General features: G+C 36.7%; 1 protein-coding gene across 1 annotated transcript in view; it reads left to right on the forward strand.

Annotated features, from left to right (window-relative positions):
* Positions 1 to 19,640, forward strand: part of LOC106864967 (guanine nucleotide-binding protein G(q) subunit alpha) — a 111,378-nt gene that overhangs the window by 82,302 nt on the left and 9,436 nt on the right. The window contains exons 4-5 of the mRNA XM_014894802.2: positions 11,178 to 11,306; positions 12,220 to 12,349. Coding sequence (XP_014750288.1) covers positions 11,178 to 11,306; positions 12,220 to 12,349 — 259 coding nt within the window. The remainder of the gene's footprint in view (positions 1 to 11,177; positions 11,307 to 12,219; positions 12,350 to 19,640) is intronic.

Consider the following 19,640-nt stretch of genomic DNA (forward strand, 5'->3'; position numbering starts at 1 on the left):
TCATTAAGTAGCTATTAAAAAAATTTCCTAGTACATTGTCTTGCAAACGGTACATGTGCTAGTTGATTGGTTATTGCTCAAGCTCAGCACTTTTTGCAGTTTGCCATGAGTTTTTGCAGATTTGGAGACATTATTATAGTTCATACTATGGATTTCTGCAAAATCTTTTAAATTAGACTTGTTAATTACTTTATATGAGTCTTTAGAAAAGCCTCTATGTATACTTATGCTTGCAAGTAAGAGTTTTTTCCAGGTATGTAAGTACACAAAAAAAAAAAAAAAGCAGACACAAAATAAACATTCTTTCAAAAATGGAGCGTGTGTGTTTATCAGTAAAACACCCAAACAAATTTATTAGCATTGTATCCCTGTCACAAAGCAAGGAAACAAATTGCTTACAAGTTACTACTGGGATTTACAAAGTAGTAAGGCAGAAACAAGCCCTTGATGCTCATTGTCTGCTGACTTGATGTATGAATCAAATTGTTTGTTGTCCACCAGCTCTCTTGTAAGCATATGTGCAAATGTTTGGCAAGCCTATGTGTCAATGTCACATGTGTTCTTTGTTCATCCCTTGCACAAGTCTCATCTTCTCAGTAGTTTTCCACTTTGTTTTTACAGTAGTAGTAGTAATAGTAGTTGTAGTAGTAGTATTTTCAGTCTGCTGCCTATATTGCCTTTTTCTGCCATCAGTCTTCAACAAGGCTAAGTGCTGAGTCCTGCCCTTGGGTCACAGCAGGCCAAGGCAGTGATACAGGCAGGGGCAGAGTAGCTGGAAAGCTGCCCAGCAGAAGATGACCTCAGGGTGCTGGTTGACAGCAGCTGAACATGGGACAGCTTGTGGCTGAGAAGGCCAGCGGGATCCTGGCTCGAATCAGAAATAGTGTGGTTAGCAGGACCACATCAGATATTTCTTATATCAGAAAATGTGGAAGGGTTTGTCCTGCTCCATTCAGCCCTGCTGAGGCCACCCTCAAATTCCGTGCCCAGTTGTGGCCCCCTTACTGCAGAGCAGATACTGAGGGGCTGGAGCATGTCCAGAGAATGGGAACAGAACTGAGGAAGGGTCTGGAGCACACGTCCTGTTGAGGAGCAGCTGAAGGAGCTGGGGGTCTTTAGCCTGGAGTAAAGAGGGCTCAGGTGTAAAGTTAACACTCTCTACAACTGCCTTGAAAGAAGGGGGTAGCCAGCTGGGGGTCAGACACTTTTCCAGGTAACAAGAGATAGAACAAGAGGACAGAGCCTCAAGTTGCACCAGCTGAGGTTCATTTTTCTGAGCATCAAGAACAATTTCTTCTTGGAAAGAGTTGTTAGGCATTGAAACAGACTGCTCACAGAAATAGTGGCGTCACCATCCTTAGACTGGTTCAAGAAGTAACTGGATGTTGGACTTAGTGCTGTGATCTAAGTGACGAGGTGGTGATTGATAAGTGTTGGACTCGATGTTTGAGGTCTTTCATAGCCTAAATTATTCTCTTACTACACAGTCTTCTTCCTGATATTTTAATGTTTCTAAGTTATGTTTCAGGTTTCTAGTATGTCCTGTATATCATACTACTTTCGCTTCCTGCCATCTTTTGACCTATTTTGTCATTCTTTGTCATTGTTACCTTAATTTTTGATGTTTTCATGCCCACTGCTTGTACTCTGGAAGAATACAGCCAGTGTATGTTTACTAGAAGGGATGGGGTAGTGTCTAAGAAAGAAAATTCCCTGCATTATGAGAGTTGATTTGAACTTCTCAGAGGCTTAACAAGAACATTCTATTCTCTACTGACCACTGGATGCTCCAAGGTTTGGATGTTCATATTGTTTTAAAATCAACTTTTAGACTTCTCTGTAGCAGATCCAAGAGCACATGAGGTATATAGAGGTTACTTGCTTTCCATGCGCATTATCAGGTGACTTAGCCACTTAATTACCATAAAATTACTTCCCTTTAAGATGCTGCCTCAGTGTAAGACAGATGTAAAGTAATAACATGGAGAATTTCCTTTAGTAGTAGCTGTGTGAGAGGAGATTGTTCAGAATATGCTTCACCAGGTGCCTAGATCTTAATCCAAATGTAAAAAGGTTACCAGTCAACAGTTTGATTGTATATACTTTTTCAAAGCCTAAGGAAAGGAGAGGCAATAGTCTTCTGTGTTAGAGAATTTGGCTTGCAATCGGAATATTTGAAGATTCATCACCATTTTTTGCCAGTATGACACTAAGGGCGTACCATTCACGAACAAAATACAGAAAGTGTTAAGACCTAGAAGGTGTCCCAGAGCATTGCTTGGCTCAGATTTTTAATTTCGTCTTTCTCTGGCCACATGAAATTGAAATATTTGGCCACTGTGTTCCTCCAACCGAGGACTTTCTAGTTGCTGCACAAGCGCTGAGTGTATCTGTTTAGTTTCCCTTCAATGGCTATATTTTCTAACCCTTCAGATAATTAAATATAATTTTCCCATTAGTGTGTTAGCCATGCCAGTGGATATCTATAGCACATTTTGTTATTATGTAATGTACTGCTTCATTAGTCATGCATGCTGTGGCATTCTTATACATGTATAGTCTTTTAGGCTTTGTTTCTGCATTTGCTGTTACCTTTAACAGCTCGGTTTCTGCAGTTGCACAACTTTTCATATGCTGTGAGCTGATGTTGTTGGACAGTTAGTACAGAAATGCAGAATCCCGTATTTTACTATGTAATAAGAGTTCAAGGGTGTGAATCTGAGGTCATTTACAGCATATCACTCATTTTTAACAGAAAAGAAAGAGGTGAAACCTGGTGATGTAAAGTACACCTGCTCAGTAAAGTACACCTTTTGTAAAACTGTTGCAGGAATTGTAAGGCTTTGGTCATCTAGTAATTTTTCTATGACAGTACTCCATTTGAGTTTGAAGTATTTCAAAACTTCAGCTAAACAATTCATTTATACCTGTTGGTTAAAAGTATCTTCCTTCTGTGTTACTCTTCTGAAACAGGTAAATTTCAGTGGAATTAGCACCTGTTAAATACAATATGTTAGAAGGTACACACAGGGCAAGATCAGCCTATGAATCTTAAGTTTTTACTAAGGCAGTTTACTCCATTTCTTGGCATTGCATTTAGCAATAATTTTTTTATTTCATAAAGGTGTAGGGCACTCTTAGACTATGATGGGTCCTTCAGAAGGGGCTGTCCAAAATTGGGACCTGCTGTGCAGCTGAATGGACAGCAAATTCTGAACGGATAGCAAATTCTGAACAGCTATCTGGGATATCTGTGTAGCAGTCATTAGATTGCAGTGACAAAACCATGTAGTCATAATTTAAAAGATGCATAAGTACATTATTATTTAATAAACTGTTAATTAGTTCTTGCTTACCTTCATTGTAAAAATGTACCCAAATGTCCTAAAACTATACTTGAGGGCAATTTATGTCATAGAATCATAGATTCTGCTTTTATGTATTCACAGTTTACACAGCTTTATGTAAGGTTTAGGGTTTAGAGTAAGGTAGAAATAGCAAACAAAAATGAGAGTCTGAAATTCAAAGATCAAGTACTAGTAGTAGAACCATGCTAATCCTCTCTTACACCTTAGATGTAGTCCCAAAAATAAAAGCAATGCCTGAGGAAAGATGGGACATGCCTACCAAAGTACTGCCTCCCATAGGAAAAACTGGAGGTTATGGAACAGAACTAGGGAAATTCAGAAAGGGAAGTGGGACTGTGTAAAGCAGTATACAGTGTGTATTTCTTTCAGGATGCTTTTTTCATGCAGTACCAAACATGCTCTTAATGACTGTATAATTTTTATACCACATTTCCTAAAAAGAAAAATTTGCATGAGCATTTATTTGGTGACTTGTCTTTTTTAGCCTTTCCTAAGGTTGGCTTTTAGTGATGTAGGAAGTTGAGGAAGACAGGTAGGTAGGATTTAGGTGGAAATGGATAAAAATAATGCTGTGTAGTCTTCTTCCTACCTCACTTTGATCTTAGCTTTATTGTATTTACTATAGATTAAAATGAGATAGTTCTGGAAATTGACAATTTACCTCAACTTTTTATTAATGGTGTAGAGTCTTAGAAATGCAAACCTCTACAGAAGTTCTGAGAACAGAGCTAGTACTTGTTTACATTTAGTTTTACACACTGAAAATTGATTTCATTTACTGGACTGGTGCCTTTTAGCACAGAGGGCACTTGTGTCAATTATTCTGGCAGCTCTGTGAGGCAGGAAAAATCCTGCTACAGCAGCTTTAGCATTTTGCATATGTGCTGTTGAAAGTCAAGCCAGCTGCATGTTTTCTTAAAGATACAGAAAGTAAAGGCTTTTGTTTTTCAGCAAGTGGTCAAAATTAGTGCTAGGGTTTTTTAGGAGAGTGGCCTCATCAACGGGCTCAAAGTTTTGCAGAACAACTAAAAAACTCCAACCCCATCTGAAAACCATACCCAAAACCCCAGCAATAGTGTGGAGTATATCCCCACCTCACTCCACAATAGCTAGGCTCCAAGGGACAGAGACACATCAAATCTTACAAAGTATCTTGTCTAATTATCCTTAGTCATAGACTTTGTTTTAGGTTTCTAGTTTCTCTTGCACTGCCATTGTCTGTGTTTGAAACAGAGCATTTGGAGAGGGTCATATCCATGAGCTATTTTAATCTTGAGGAAAAGACTTCTTTTGCATTAAACCTCAGAACTTTGGGATTGAAAAGGTGTAAATGTTTATGGTTACTATCATAACAAAATCTGTGTTGTTATTGAGTGCAGTGAGAAAGCATTTGTGAAATGTTGCTGCTAAGGCTTGCTTTTACAGCTGTGGTTACACTGAAATCACCAACAAACTTTTATGTTAAATAACAGAATTTGTAAACTTAATCTTGAGTTTTGTCCATTCCCTATTCCCTATACTCTTATTCTTTCTGTAGAGATGTATTGGCTGGCTGGATGATAACAAATCATCTTCACTGGTTTTATACTGATCTTTCTATCAGTGTCAATAATTACTTCTATCTCCACACGTTTGGTTTTATTTAGAGATTTGTAACATAGTGTTTCTGGTATGGTGCCAGTCAAATCCTTTCTCCTCAGCAGTGTGTTTCAGAGGCATTCTGCTCTCCAGAGATTTCTGTGCTAAAAGTGTCTCTCAGACTCCTAAGCACAGGGTTTGATAGTGTGCTAGTGAGTATTAATTCAGCACTTTGCTACATCAGTTTTGCCTGCTGAGTTTAGTACTGCTGAGCAGACTAGTCTCATTTTTAACCTCAGAAAGGAAATGATGTTAGAAATTGATTGAACGCTTTCTACCTTTGTCTGCCCATGCCCTACTGCCTGCACCTGATCAATTAGGCTGTACACTGAACATAGTTTAATATTACAGAAATACATCCTATGGATTTGTTCCTTAGAAAATGCTTCTTTATTATCTGATTACTTGGAAAAATCTGACCTCAAAGATGCTGGGAAGTAGTAGCTCATAGGTGGAGGAGGGTGTTTTCATTGAAGTGTCTGAGTGTCTGCCTCATATTGAAAGTGCTCCAAGATCTTAATTTCTGAAGTTAAATTCAAGTAAGTTTTGGTGGTCTGTCTTCATGAGGTGATGTAGCCCTAGGAAAATAAAGCTCAGTATTAAGCTACCTGTTCATGGTGACTGGAGTCATACTCAATTTATTAAAGAACTTTACTGATTAAAATAGCTGTGGTCTGCTTATTAAGCTTAGGAGTCTCACTTCCTTGCTTGATTTCTATATGGGAGATACATGTAAGAAAGTACAGAGTCAGGCTACTCCCATAATCCTACTCCTGCTGCTTATTTGGAAATGTGGACCGACAATACCTTTGACAAGTGCTTTCTTTCAAGGGCACTGTTAGCACTTCCATAGCCTGGCAGCTTCCCTGCAGGTGGCTGCAGGCTTGGACCTTGTCATAGGTGATGTAAAAATAATTACTTTGCATAAAGATTGCATTAAAAATAATTACTTTGCTCTTGGTGCTGACTGGGAAACGAAGTCTTCCTCTGCTTCTGGTCAGCGTGGAGATCACAGGCGTGTTGCTAGATGCTGGTAACTTGTCCTGACGTCAAGGGAGGTCCACTGCCAGCAGCTCATTACATACTCATTGCCTCAGTAATGCACCTTCTGCCTGTCACTGTAGCAACCCCCTGGAAAATTACCTCAGCAGCCACTAAAATTCATTTTTATTAAAACTAATTGCAGATATAATTAACTTTTGAAACTTGGTCTGTATTATAAATATACTCAGAAACCATGTATTTTCCATTTTCTTTCCTTTCTGTAATGCCTAACTGAGTAGATACTGTTTGGATGAGGGGCCATATAGCTACAGTGTGACTCTTAGATTTTTTAGTAGATGGTGAAAATGAGCACTTGAGTACAATGTCGCTGAGACCTAAATGTCTTGCACTGTTGCTAGTACACGACCTGTACAACCTAATTTCCTGTGGTAATGCTGGTGGTTACTCACAGCTGGACTAACCCTCAAGATGGCTTCCAGGGTGTTTCCAACACCCATATTGTTATTATGACTTTAAAATTTGAAGCTAATAAACAAAAAATACCTGGTCTGGTCAATTATTGGCTACTCTCCTTTTGGGTAAGCTTGTAGCTATGTCAAGTCTTGTGGTTTGTTTTCAAGAGTGCATGTGTAGCCCAGTTGTACTACACATTGGAGAGTTAGGTGCGTTGGTAAGACTGATTGCAGTATTTGTTAATTCACTTTGAGTTGGGCATCCCCCCTAAAACACACTGTGCATATCTCTTAGGTGTTTAAATTTTTTGTTTGTGTATAGGATTTGTTTGCGCCAGAAGGCAGTATAGTTAGGGCTGCATTAGCTAAGTGCTTTAGAACCACTCTGAGTTTACTAGTAAGTAGATACGTACAAGAGCCCATAAACATCTTCATTTTCATTTACTTCTCATCCATCTGCATTCAAAACCCAGCACATTTCGCATAGCATGGCTACACAAGTTCTCTTCTGGTTGCAGATAAGCCAGTGGAGGAAATAACTCCACACTGCTTTCCTGCTGGAGTTTATGGACTTGCCACATCCCAGGACATATCCATCAAATAAACCATAATTGGAACAATTTCAGTAGTGTTTCTTCACTGTTCCAAATAATTTTGATGGAAACATGTTATCATGCAATTGCACAAGTGAAAGAGCTGGCAGCTGGGGATGGTCAGAGGAGCAGCTGGAGTGGTCTGGAACCAACAGAGTAGAAAGCAGAAGACAGTTGGCATTAGCTAGCACTTTTGACGTTTTAATTTAAAGTTGCCGCCTAATAAAGTAATTTAAGAATAAATAAATTACTAGTTTAATAAATTGTAGGATGTTTAAAACATATGTGTGCAATGCTGCACTTCCATAGTAATCAGGGGATTTCTTTAAACCCCAGATTTCATAAGGGCAAAAAAAGTCTTAAATATGCAATTCTTTTGGCACAAGGAAGATTTGAAAGTGTAAGTCTTTATTGTGACAGTAAAGCTGTGGTAAGCCAAATAATAAATTTTCAATGTTACAGGAACAGTTAGAATAGTAGTGTGTGAAAAATGCGTGTGCTGCTCGTATGTCTTTAAATATTAATTTTATTGTAGTTGTCTTTTGTTTTTATGTAGTCAGCTGCATTTACTTACATATTCCCTCAGCATTTTGAAATAGTGACTTAGCTCAACAACTAGTTGTTCAGATAAATGAGACTGTCACCCCAACCCTTTTAATGCAATGCAAAAATCCATTCTTTTTCTTCATAAGGAGAAAATGCCATGGGGTTTGTCTGTGTGGTACCATAGATGTAGAGATGTAATGTAATGTTTTGTAATTAATATACAAGTTATGATAATGTATTGAGCTTATGTGTGTTGATTTGCACTCATTGGTATTTTAGGAAGCTTGCACCTGACTGAAAAGACATTTTATGTCTGTCATATATCAAAAGTCTTCAGAAATTGATATAAAACAGTGCGTAAAATGGAAAGACCCTGATGTCAATCCCAATGACAGATGTTCTTAAAGAAAATAGAGTTTTTAAAAAATTCTTACTTAATTTTAGAGGTTATGTAAATTTTAAAAGAAACTTGCAGCATTTTTAGTGAATTTACAATATCTCGAAGGCAACTCTGTGTTGCTGCTGCTGGCAGAGCTTTCAGTTTGATTTTCAGAAACATGCTTAATGCCCCTGAAGTTGATAGCAGAACACAAAGTTACGTATCTTCATGGGGTAACCGGAACTGTAATTGTCTGCAGAACTGTCAGTAGCAGAAAATACCTGTTCCTTTGCTTCAGAGCAAGAGAGCAAAATTTGATTTCAGTCTGAATTCCAGCACAAGTAATTTTTCAGCAGAAATGTCTGTTAAACTAAAATGTAAAGAAACTCCAATAAAAACAAAACCAAACAAAAAAATGGCAACAACAACAAAAACAAACAAACAAAAAAACCCAGCACCAAACAGAAAAACCACAAATCAAAATTAAAACCATTTTTTTTCTATCTAGGAAGAATTTCATTGGCAATTTGCTGTATGGTCAAAGCATTAAAATTGCAATGATAAAAGACTTCAAGTTGTACAACAAAACCTGGGGTATTTTTATTTAAATAAATTGATGCAATAATACATTCATTTATTAAGTTTTAAGGTAGAAGAAGAAGTGGTTGGGGCTAAATATTACTGGAAAACAAAAAAAAAAAAAAGGAGGATGTATTCTAAATGGCTTTTGTTAGCCTGTAAATTATGTTTATGATTGTCAAAAAGATTTTCTTTTTGGTGCATCCTTCTGATTTTTTTTTCTATTAGATACTTCTGCTGGTTTTGACATTAATTCCTTGATTCTGGGTTTGAATGTATAATTCAGGACAGTTCTTAGAGGGCCCAACAGTCTTTAATCTGTTAAGTGAAGAAATCCAGGGATTTAAGTAAGACTCCATAAGCATACATAAGGACTCTTCTGTGGACCTTGTAGGCTCTGTAGGGGGCTGCAGGTGAAAAGAGTGAAAAGGTAGTGACCTGAATCTGGTTACTGAGTGAGCAGAACTTGAGCATAAAGGATGAGGACAAGGAAAAGGTAAGTATTTTTTAAGGATAAAGTAATGTTTTGGAAACTTCGGACCAAAAACCCCCATAAGGCGTCATCTCCTCGTTTATTGGTTTCTAGAAACACAAATGAGATGTAACAATTTAATAATATCTATCGCTTTGCTCTATCACCATACTAAATCAGCCAGATGTGCATTGCCAGATACCTTAGTAACATGTCCACTGTGCAGAGGTGCAGTAACCAGGCTCACCTTGGAGACTGCAGCAAAAGCTTGCCAAAGGAATGCAACAAGACAATTGTGTAAATGGGGCACTTCTCAATTTGTTCAGTTAAAATTCTCTCGCTCTTATGAATACCACTGTAGCATGTAATGACTGGCAATGCCTCTTTATCTTCCAAAATTTCATCACAAAATAAAACTAATTCTTCTGTGGATAGGAGAGAATAAAAATCTAGTTCAAGGTCTGTCTTTTCTTACAGTAATAGTTATGAATTTCATTCACTTTTTTTTGGTTATTTTTTCCTTTTCTGTCAACAAATTGATGACGAGCTTGTTCCTGCTGCTTTTTGTGTAAAAACACCCTGAGGGCAGATCCAGTGCTCAGACTCTGAAGCCTTTTCTTACTGCCAGAATGCAATTGGCATTCTCAGAAAATATTTTCACACTAGTACCTTCTGGCTTACCTGAGATACACTGTTCAATATGTCCTTCTCACATTGGTATTTACTATTGAATTGCTCCTGCATTAATAAAGTCGTAGTGAAGGAAATTTGATAATTTTATAATTTAGCCAGTAATAATTTGGCTCTTCCCCAAAGCTAACAAATTCTTATATATTTTTACTGTAAGGTAGAAATTAAACTTTTTTGTTTCTGTCATTGCTCAGGATAACTTCTCACTATTTTATTAAAACGTAATTCAGAGCATCCAGAAAAAGTCAGATTATTTATGTGTGAGTTTATTTTAAAAGAGTGTCTTCAGTAATTTCTGCAGGGAATAGAACGTGTTCAGAAGTTGGTGACACTTCATCATAATTTAATAAATTACAAGACTATTGTTCTCATCCCCTAGAATGAATGAGGAGATCCCGACATTAGTTTGTCTTCTCAGTGGCTAACTGTAGATTATTTTTCTGCTGTGAACGACCCAAATGTCAAAGAACTTGGTTTCCTGCAGCAGTCTTTCTGCCACTGTGGGGAGAGCATAAGCTTCCTGGTGCACTGACTTCATGAGACGTCCAGCTCCTGGACACACACATGGGTACCTTCTTTCTTTGGAGGATGTTTTTTGTGACAGCTAATTAAAACCTTCAGTACACTGGTGCTTTATGGTTGAAATTCACCATTAACCAATAAGCAGAATAGTTCTATGTCGTAGTTACCGAATCTTTAATAGCAATTTTAGGTTATTTGCAGGGCAGCTGGAGTGTGTTTCAAGTACTGCAGGTTTATCAGCCTAATCAGCAATTTCAGTGTGAATGCAGGACTTCAGGTGCCAGAGATCACTCTAATTAGTTTGTGCTGCCTTCTGGTAACAAGATCTGGAGAGTGTTGTAATTGCCAGTGGTTGGGCTTTTCCATTTTTAATTTAGTCTCAAAACAGCGCTCTTTATCCTTCTGTCATTTTATAACTGGTAATGATCTATTACCAATCAGTAACACCAGACTGCTGTAGATTGCTATCTATTCTATTGCAGTCCATTGTTCTTTGGAAGGTTCATGTTAGTTTATCTAGGTGTGTGTATGTAGTCACTACAGACTGAATATCAAGAAATATATTACCTGTTCCAAGGAACTTTGTATTTTTCACACTTTGTGTAATACTGTGTCTCTAAATTTCCTAGAATTATGTAATTGACAGCTTTGGTGAATTTACACGTGAAAGCCAAGCAAAGTTGTATGGGAAAAAAATCCCATAATAGTTATACTACCTTTCTTGTGGAATTAGCTTGAACCTGTGTAAATGGGGATGGAGTACATTTTTATATTTTGTCCCCTCTTTTCTGCCGATAATGCTTTTTTTTTTTCCCTCTGTTGTACTACTCCCTACCCCACAGCCCATTTCCTTCCCAAGTTTTCCCTTCTCTTTTCCTTGGTGGGATGATGGTGTCACTGTCTAGCATTCCTGTTGTTTCTCCCTGTTTATAGCTATCTTAATGACTTGGACCGCATAGCAGATTCCACCTATCTGCCAACCCAGCAGGACGTACTCAGAGTTCGAGTCCCAACAACAGGGATCATTGAATATCCATTCGACTTACAAAGCGTCATTTTCAGGTAGGAAAAAAGGGTTTTGCACACACTTGCTTGGTTTCTTTTGTTTCCTTTTTCATTAGCAATGCCAAGTAAAGATATTGGTTTAAAGTACATAAAAAGCAATTATTCTGTTTCTAAAATTTGAGCTTGGTCAATTTATCTTCATTTAATTGTCCACATATATTTAGGAGCTCGTGTTAAAGATGTCAGAAAGAGCAAAGGCAATTAGGTTTGTTATTTCTGAGAGTGGTTTTTACTGATAGAAAATCTGCAATTCATCTTTCCAATAACATACATGGAAGTTTCACTATGCATAATGATTCGAAAATACGTCTGTATGTCTTTGTTATTCATGTAAATTATGGAATAAAAGGTTACCATTTGTGCATTTGATTTTTAGAGAGCTATCACACTACTTTAGTGCAAGTACAGTTGTTTAAAAAAAAACTATGGAACTGTAATTATGAGTTAGACACCTGTGTTTTCACTGAAACACAAACATGATTTTTGATTTAGTAGATACATACTGTTTTCTATTTTTCTACTTAAAATGGGGCGGCTTTAACAAGTTGTGGATTTTGATTCTGATATGTGTGTGGGGAAAAGGTGGTCCACCATCATTTTTGTTTGTGTCTGTTGCTGAATACATGGGGCATACATTGCCAAATCATTGCTCATGAGACTTTTATATCTCATAACTCTGAAGGGTTTGAGACTCACAATAGTTCAAATACAGAAAACCCATCAGACTTAAAGCAAGCATGATTAACTATCTGCTTAAAACAGACTCTGTTAAATATCAGTGGAAAAAAAATCATTAAGGAAACCAAACCAAACTGTATTTTTAACTAAATCCTTGAATTTTGTTGTGTTTGTGGTTGGGTGTTTATCTGTTAAGGTGTTCATGGAATTGATGTAGTTGTTAATTTTGCAGAATGGTGGATGTAGGAGGCCAGCGATCAGAAAGAAGAAAATGGATACATTGCTTTGAAAATGTCACATCTATCATGTTCCTAGTAGCTCTTAGTGAATATGATCAAGTGCTTGTGGAGTCAGATAATGAGGTAAGCAATTGTCAGCAAAATCCATGGGTTAAAAAAAAAAGTTTCACCAATCCAGTCCCAGGTGTTTTCAAAATGCGTGTACAAGCAATCGTGCACAAGTGACACCCAGAGGAGTGAGAAGCACTTTAGGGGTCAAAGGGGAGGAGGGGTTCAGTCCTCAAGTAGGGCTAAGCTGATCCACTCCATTAAGGATTCAAAGAAGTGACTATTTTGTGTTGACAAGGAATACAGTTAAATACAGAGGAATGTTTGTTCAGTTACTGTTATAAGCAGAGGTACAATAATAGATGCTGTAAATAAAGAAAATATTTTTAGATTCCTAAGGAACAGACCCTGGGGAGTAAACTCCATTCCTTTGACTTAAAGCCCAAGGTGTATATTGTGTTTTTATTTCAAAAAAACAAGAAAAGTAAGCAAGTGGGTGGGCCGAGGGTTCAAAGCACACTATTAATTATTTTGAATGCAGATATGAGTGAAGACTAAGGACGATTTTTTAATGTTGAGGGTATTTTGTCTCTCCTGAGGGCTCTTTTTGTTACTCATCAAACTTTTATGAATTTTACTCATTTGCACTGTCCTGTGCCAATCTTTCAGCACATACTTTAAAAGCTAGATGGAAAAAGGAGAACATTTGACAATATCTTCATGGCTGCATACAAGTTGCACTGTTTAAGACAGTGGTTGACGTAAAGTAAAACATGTGTCCCTGGACAGACAATCACATTTTGTATGTTGGATTTTCTTTAGGATTAATTTTTTTTAAAAGCCTTGGAGCTCTGGAAACTTTTATATTTGTAGTGTTTTCATAAAACAGATTATTGTTACATTAATTGTATAATTATCTGTGTCATTCAAAGCTGAATTTCCAGAAATTATGATGTAGTCTGCACCAGCTTCATCTCTTGGAAGCTAGATACCTGTAGTTAAAAAAGAGAATGTCAGACTTGCTTGGTTTCAAGTAAAACTGGAAATGTCTGATTCTGTCTTTTTCTGTTTGCATTTTTCTTTTGTAGCCACAAAGTCAACACACAAAATACTAAGCATTTTAATTGTACAAATCAAAGCAAAATTTATTGGAAATTGCATAAAGAAAAATTACTTATGATAATTTTCAAATACTATTCTAACTATCAAAATAAGCTTCATGGAAGTCAAAACCTTCTTGTAGGTGGTTTTTACACCTCACTACTGAACTATTTATGTTTCTTTTTAACAACAGAGGAAAACTTCTGAACCCTTTTGACTTTTAGTTTAAAATGTATTAATGACTTTAATTCAAACCAGTTTTTATTCTGAAGTCATACATACATAGCCTAGAAGGCTTTCCAGCACACTTAAGTCTGTGTTACTCTTAGCTGGAAAGGATCCACTCTTAGAGCTGAGCACCAATCTGGGCAGCTTAAGTTTTGGCTTTCAGCAAATGTGTAGCCTGTCTGCCTAGATTTTGTTGGTATGCCAGGACCCTGCCTTCTTCCCTTCTTTTTCTCTCCCCTGTATCTCTAAACATTGCAGTTCCAGAATTAATGGAAGAATGTGTCTGTTTATTCCACATGAAGCAAAACACAGTTTGTATGAATGTGGGTGTGGCAGAAATATGGCTTTAAATGTGTTTGTTGACACCTTGAATTAAGAAATTCAACCTGCAAAGATTTCTTTGTTCTTCAGTGAGGTGTGAGAACCTCAGGAGGGGAGACAGTGATTTAACATGAAGACTTTGGTAACCAGCCAAGAGATGCTTTTCATACTTATCTTCAAATTGTGGAACAGTATTGAAATTTTAGCACCAAAGTGAAGGGAGTGTGTGTAAATGCTTTACTTTCTTATGATGTATGCCATGAGTGTGATACTAGGATAGAATCTAATCATTCCTTGGTCTGTGTGCCTCATATTGAAATTAAAATATCTGACTTGACAATTTACAGTGTTCTGCTATTTCCTTTTCGTTGCTTTCGTGGCCTGATTAAACTATGATTTTTGTAAGGTGGCCTACTTTCTTTTCTTAATTAGTCCACTGCATATTGCCTGAGCTCTTATTTCCTGTAGTACATTTTTACAAAGAAAAGTGTAGTGTTTAATCATTTGTGTCATCCTTTTCAGTTAATACAGTTTTTCATTAATATAATTTTCATGAGTAAATAGAAATCTGTAAAAAGTACTATTTTCTGTTTGGGCTGATGGTGGTTATATGACCTTCCTCATTAGAAAATAAAGACTCTTAATTTTTATTTCAAAATGTAGTTCTTGATGGATGGTCAGTTGTAAATCTGTTTCTTTCCTTGTTTACCTTATTCAAGAGAAATACATTTGGATTATAAATCAGATGAGGTTACACTTAGTTGGGAGTCTTTGTTAGTGTTTCTTGCTGGATATATGTGATGTAGAGGTGGGAACTGTTTCTATTTTCATGCTCTTGAAGGAGTTAAGAGTTAAAAGTTCTGAGAAATATAACTTGTATAAGGGGACATACACAGAAAATAAGACCAGAGTTCAGACTGCCTGTTAATCAGAGACATGTGCAGGATGCCTTCTAAATCATCTGTGAAATTGCACTCCCATGACAAATATCTGAAAAGTTGGGAGCTTCAGTCCTGAAAATAAGCATGCTTGACTGTTCAGCTGTATTTTAGCTTATTATTTCTCTAACAGGAGATACTCAGACCCAATGGCATATCTTTTAAGTGTGCGTCTGGATTGTACATACTTGATTCTGGTGCATAAATACAAAACAGGAAGAGTCAGTAAGGATGGTATATTTTAACACATCCTGCAAAAATTCCAGTTGATGTACAGTCATTAAGTACTTCTAATAAATGCAAAGGAGAGATAGCTAACTGTTCCAAATTCTGCCCTTATTAAATAGAAAGTCCGTCTATGTTCATTGCTGAAAATGAGGACAAAATTTGAACCAGAGGACATAATATACTAATTACATTAATAGTACTGTAAATTAAGTAAATATTCCATCAGTCTGATGTGATGTGAAAAAGGACAACATGTTATAAATTAAATTGTTAGATGTTTGACCTTTTCAGTTTTTCAGAAAACTCCAGTAGGATTAGAGGTGAGATAAAAAATGAAGGAGTCATCTCTCTGTTAAATGGATTTATGATATATTATGTCTTGTGGGTCATGCTCTGGCTCTGAATTATGCCACCAAATTTGGAGAAATGGGCTGTTTTATCATATGGCACAGTTTATAACTTTTTCTTATGTTCAAAAGCAACTTTTTTTTTTAAATAAAGTTTTTTTTCCCCTAGATTTCCAGGATATGCTGCATTTTAATATGTGTTAGAGGTAGCTCCTTTCAGCATATCATCTCAGTGCACTAATTTGCAAAATGAGTTCCAGTTTTTTAAGAGAACCATAACCACTTGCAGTTATGGAAGATCTAGAGACATAATAGTATATCTGTAAAATGAAGTTCTATTAAAAAGTGTTTTTCATTATCTTTGCACAGCTAGTTAAGTACTTAGAAACAGCAAAATAGTGAACAGTGTTTATTGAAGCTTGTACATATTTATTGGTACACTAAAAGTCTTAAGGTATATAGGATTTCATATAGTTTGTATAGCTCTGTGGTGATTATGCATATGTTTTTATTCTTACAGGATTTGGAGGTAAATTGTGAGCCTCCTTGGTAAGAGGAGATTGTTATTAAGTAGAGTACTGTACCTTTTAAAAAAACCTGTTGTTTGAAAGCCCTTTTATGAGTTTGTACTGTGTTTTAAGAAATTACATTTGATTTAGCTGCAGCCAAAATTGGTAATTTTAACATTATAATGCCATGGAATTTCTCTTAAAACAGGAACACCTTCTCTTCCCTTTTATCATCAAACTGTCACTCAATTTTCATTAAAGTTTATTGAAAGTACCATCTGCTCATTCTTGTGGGAAAGGATTGTAATGTATGAAGCAGGCAGGAATGGCTTAAGAATTCTGAGATTTTACAATAATAGGAAAATTGATTTTTTGGCTTTAGAAATCCTGGACACATTATCCTAGAGGTCTTTTCCAACCTAAACCATTCTATGATTCTGTGCCTTCAAGCCTGTGTCTAGTACTGCCGTTACTTCCTGCCTGTTCTGCTTTCGCACATATTAAGGTGTTTTCTAGGATCTGTCTCTTCTGAGAGCTTGGCAAGTGCCATATTGGTCAATACACATTAAAAAAAAGATGCCATAAAGATGATTTCTCCATCTTTTGTTTACTGACCTTCACTTCCTTGCAATATGGTTGTCTGCTTTAAGGACGTGCATCATCTAACCTGGTATGATAACCAGATTGAATCTTTTTTATTCCAGTCTTGATCAGTCCCTTTTGAAATATTCTAACATAGATAGATTAGATGCATACATTTTTGCATGAGGTACAATTATCTTCACTCTGAACTGAAGGAGTTCCTCAGAAACTTGTCTAAACTTGCTCCATTGCTCTGCAGTGTTACATACAGTGGTGTAGCAGTCAGCTGTGAAAACTGCTCCTTACACTGGTTGAGAATTCTGCTGCTGTAACTTTATGCTCTCTTATTCTGTGTTCAGCATACCGTTGTCTTACAGCTTTTTATTCTTAATTTACAGACTTCTATTTCTGAAATGTAAAATAGTGGGTTCATTTACCAGTACCAGATGTTTACATGGCACTAGCAGTAAGAAGGCATAATTTTGTAATTGAGATGTGAACAGACCCAGTAGGTCTGGAGGTGGCTGGAGCAACATTTCCAATAGCCATTGCACATATCTTTCAGGAATTCAAGGGGTCTCAGACAACCTAGAACATCTGTATCTCTGGAACATGATAGATGAAAGGAAGAAGAGACCATCTGACTTGAGTCTCTTATGGAAGCAGCATGGACCTAAATACTCCAGGAAGAAAGCTGCTCTTAAAAATGTTTTGTCCAAAACATTACCAACAGGGGATCATTAAAGTGACTTAATAGTCTGTAAATACTGCGGCGTCAATAAAACTGTTTTTGACTTGGTGTTCTTGTATGAGGGCTGAAAGCAGAATTGTTTGTTTAGGGAGGTAGGATCTCCATCCTGAAGAGAGATGTTCAAAGCTTGACTGAACACAGCCATGAGTGAAATTATACAATGCCAAAGTTTCTCCTGCTGGGAGCGAGGAGTTGTACCTGATGACTTCTGTGTAAAGATCCACTCCAATGTAATTTCTTCTTTGATTCTAGAAAAAAAACGTTGTATGACATGTGAAAGGAGGGTTTTTTCTTTGTTTCCTTGGGGAGCATCTTTGTAGTCATGTCATAAAGTTTTTCCATAGCTTCTTTAAGACCACTGAAGAACCTGACTTTATTCGACAGTGGGTCTCTGCATTAATGTAGTTACCTTCACAATACTTAATTTACACTGAAGAGCTGTCTTGCAATTTTATAAGATGAAATCAGAACAGGATATTAAGAAATTTAGGGCTTCAGTATCTCAGCCTCAACTACAAATTGAAACTGAACGAACTTTGTAGAGTGGTTTTCTGCAATGTTTTGTGGTTCAAGTAACTGAATAAAGGCAGTGTTCTTTTGCTCGATGGAAAATTTTGTTGTTTGTAGTTTGCTTCACAGAGAAAGGATCAATGTTGCTTGGTTTGTTAAAAAACACTCCAGTTAAAATTAATTTATTAAAATTACATTAAAATAATTACATGAAACCCAGGATAGGTATTTTTACTGTTAGCTCATTTGTGTTTATACAGGTATGGAGATGCAGGCATACATGCTTACATTTTGAATCCAAAGTACATCTTGAAAACAGATGAGCCTAGACGGAGCTTGTGTAGTGTTCATTTGTGTAATACATTAACAGGTGACAAATTGGTACAGTGTTCCAGTCACACTTTGTTTTGAGGTAGGCAAAAATAAGAAATGGCATGAGGCTGTACAGAGTATGTTTACTCTTCAAAGAGGCAATTATCTTAACAACGTATTTCATTTTTTCATCAGAACTCTCATGCTGTTCACATCTGAGCATGCTTCCACTTCTCTTCCAGCACTGTGTTCCTTATTCACAGGTTAGTCATACATGGCTTAGCATGAAGGCTGAAGGAAAACAATTCTGAGATCAGAGGACTTGTGTCTTTCTGCATCATAAATAAATGTAATGCTTCAGTTGGCTGGTTTTTAATCAGCGGCCAACAATTCAGAACAATTGAGCATATGGCAGAGGGATAATACAAACTCCCAGTTAGAACTAAAATCCTCAAATAGTCTTCTTACTTATTTGTTTATTTTTTCCCATGGGAAATCAAATCTCCAGAACTGATTGTTTATTTGGAAACTTGGGAAAATAGCACATTAACTACCTGTGCCAAACCTCCTTACTGGATATATTATAGCTGTTCATACCTGTCCACACAAATGCATATTTCTTTCTGGCTTGTGGATAAAGACCCTTTTGAATGTAAACTATGAGTACTGGGAAAGATTTGCATTTGGAAGAGTCAGAACCTCTCTCTCTTTGATTGAAGTAGGTGGTTCTTAATGGAAATCGTGGGTTGGATAATAATGAACCAGCATACAGAGACTGCCAGAAATGCTGCTTGTAAATTTGCTACTGGCAAAGATGTGACTGCCACTTTTTTGGGGGCGAACCTTTCTCCAGAAAAGAGCTTTTTTCCGGGATGATATGATTTTATGGTATTTTCACTCATTTTTCTCAAATACCTGTAGATATTAAAAAATAGCCAAATCTGGCTGTCATGTTTTCTCATGAAAAATAATTTAAGAGCCATTTTTGCATTTAAAAAATACTTGACAGCAATACTTGAACCATGCTTTATGACTACTCTATAGGCCTTTTTTTTGGACAGTATTTTTGTTTTTTGATGGTTGTTGAACATGTTATTTTGACGATTTCAGCTGTCATTTGCTTCATCTATGTCTCTGCTGGGTACATAAAATTGCCATGTATTTTCAAGTGCAGTGCTGCAAATTGAGTTTGTGGCAGAGTTGAGAGCTCTTCTTCCAGGTGGTTTAAAAATACAGTTCTTATCTACGGAGATGTCTTCTAAGTCCTCTGCCAGAAGCTGTTTTCTTCAGGCTAGTAGTTTACAGAAAGATTGAAGACAGTGAACAAAATAAAGGAATTATTCCTGAGCTCTGTTTGAAATGACCTCTGACTGCATTTGTGTTACTCATCAAAATACTTGTACAGCCATTACCGTTTTTATTTAGATAACTAGTTACAGCAGTAGAGCTACAAGGTTATACTTCATACTGGTGGCAAAAATGCAAAGCACTTCCTATTTTGATATGGTACTTCTTTACTAGTGGAAGACTCAGCACTTA

This window comes from Sturnus vulgaris, chromosome Z (assembly GCF_052056855.1).
Source record: "Sturnus vulgaris isolate bStuVul1 chromosome Z, bStuVul1.hap1, whole genome shotgun sequence".
Classification (NCBI taxonomy): domain Eukaryota; kingdom Metazoa; phylum Chordata; class Aves; order Passeriformes; family Sturnidae; genus Sturnus; species Sturnus vulgaris.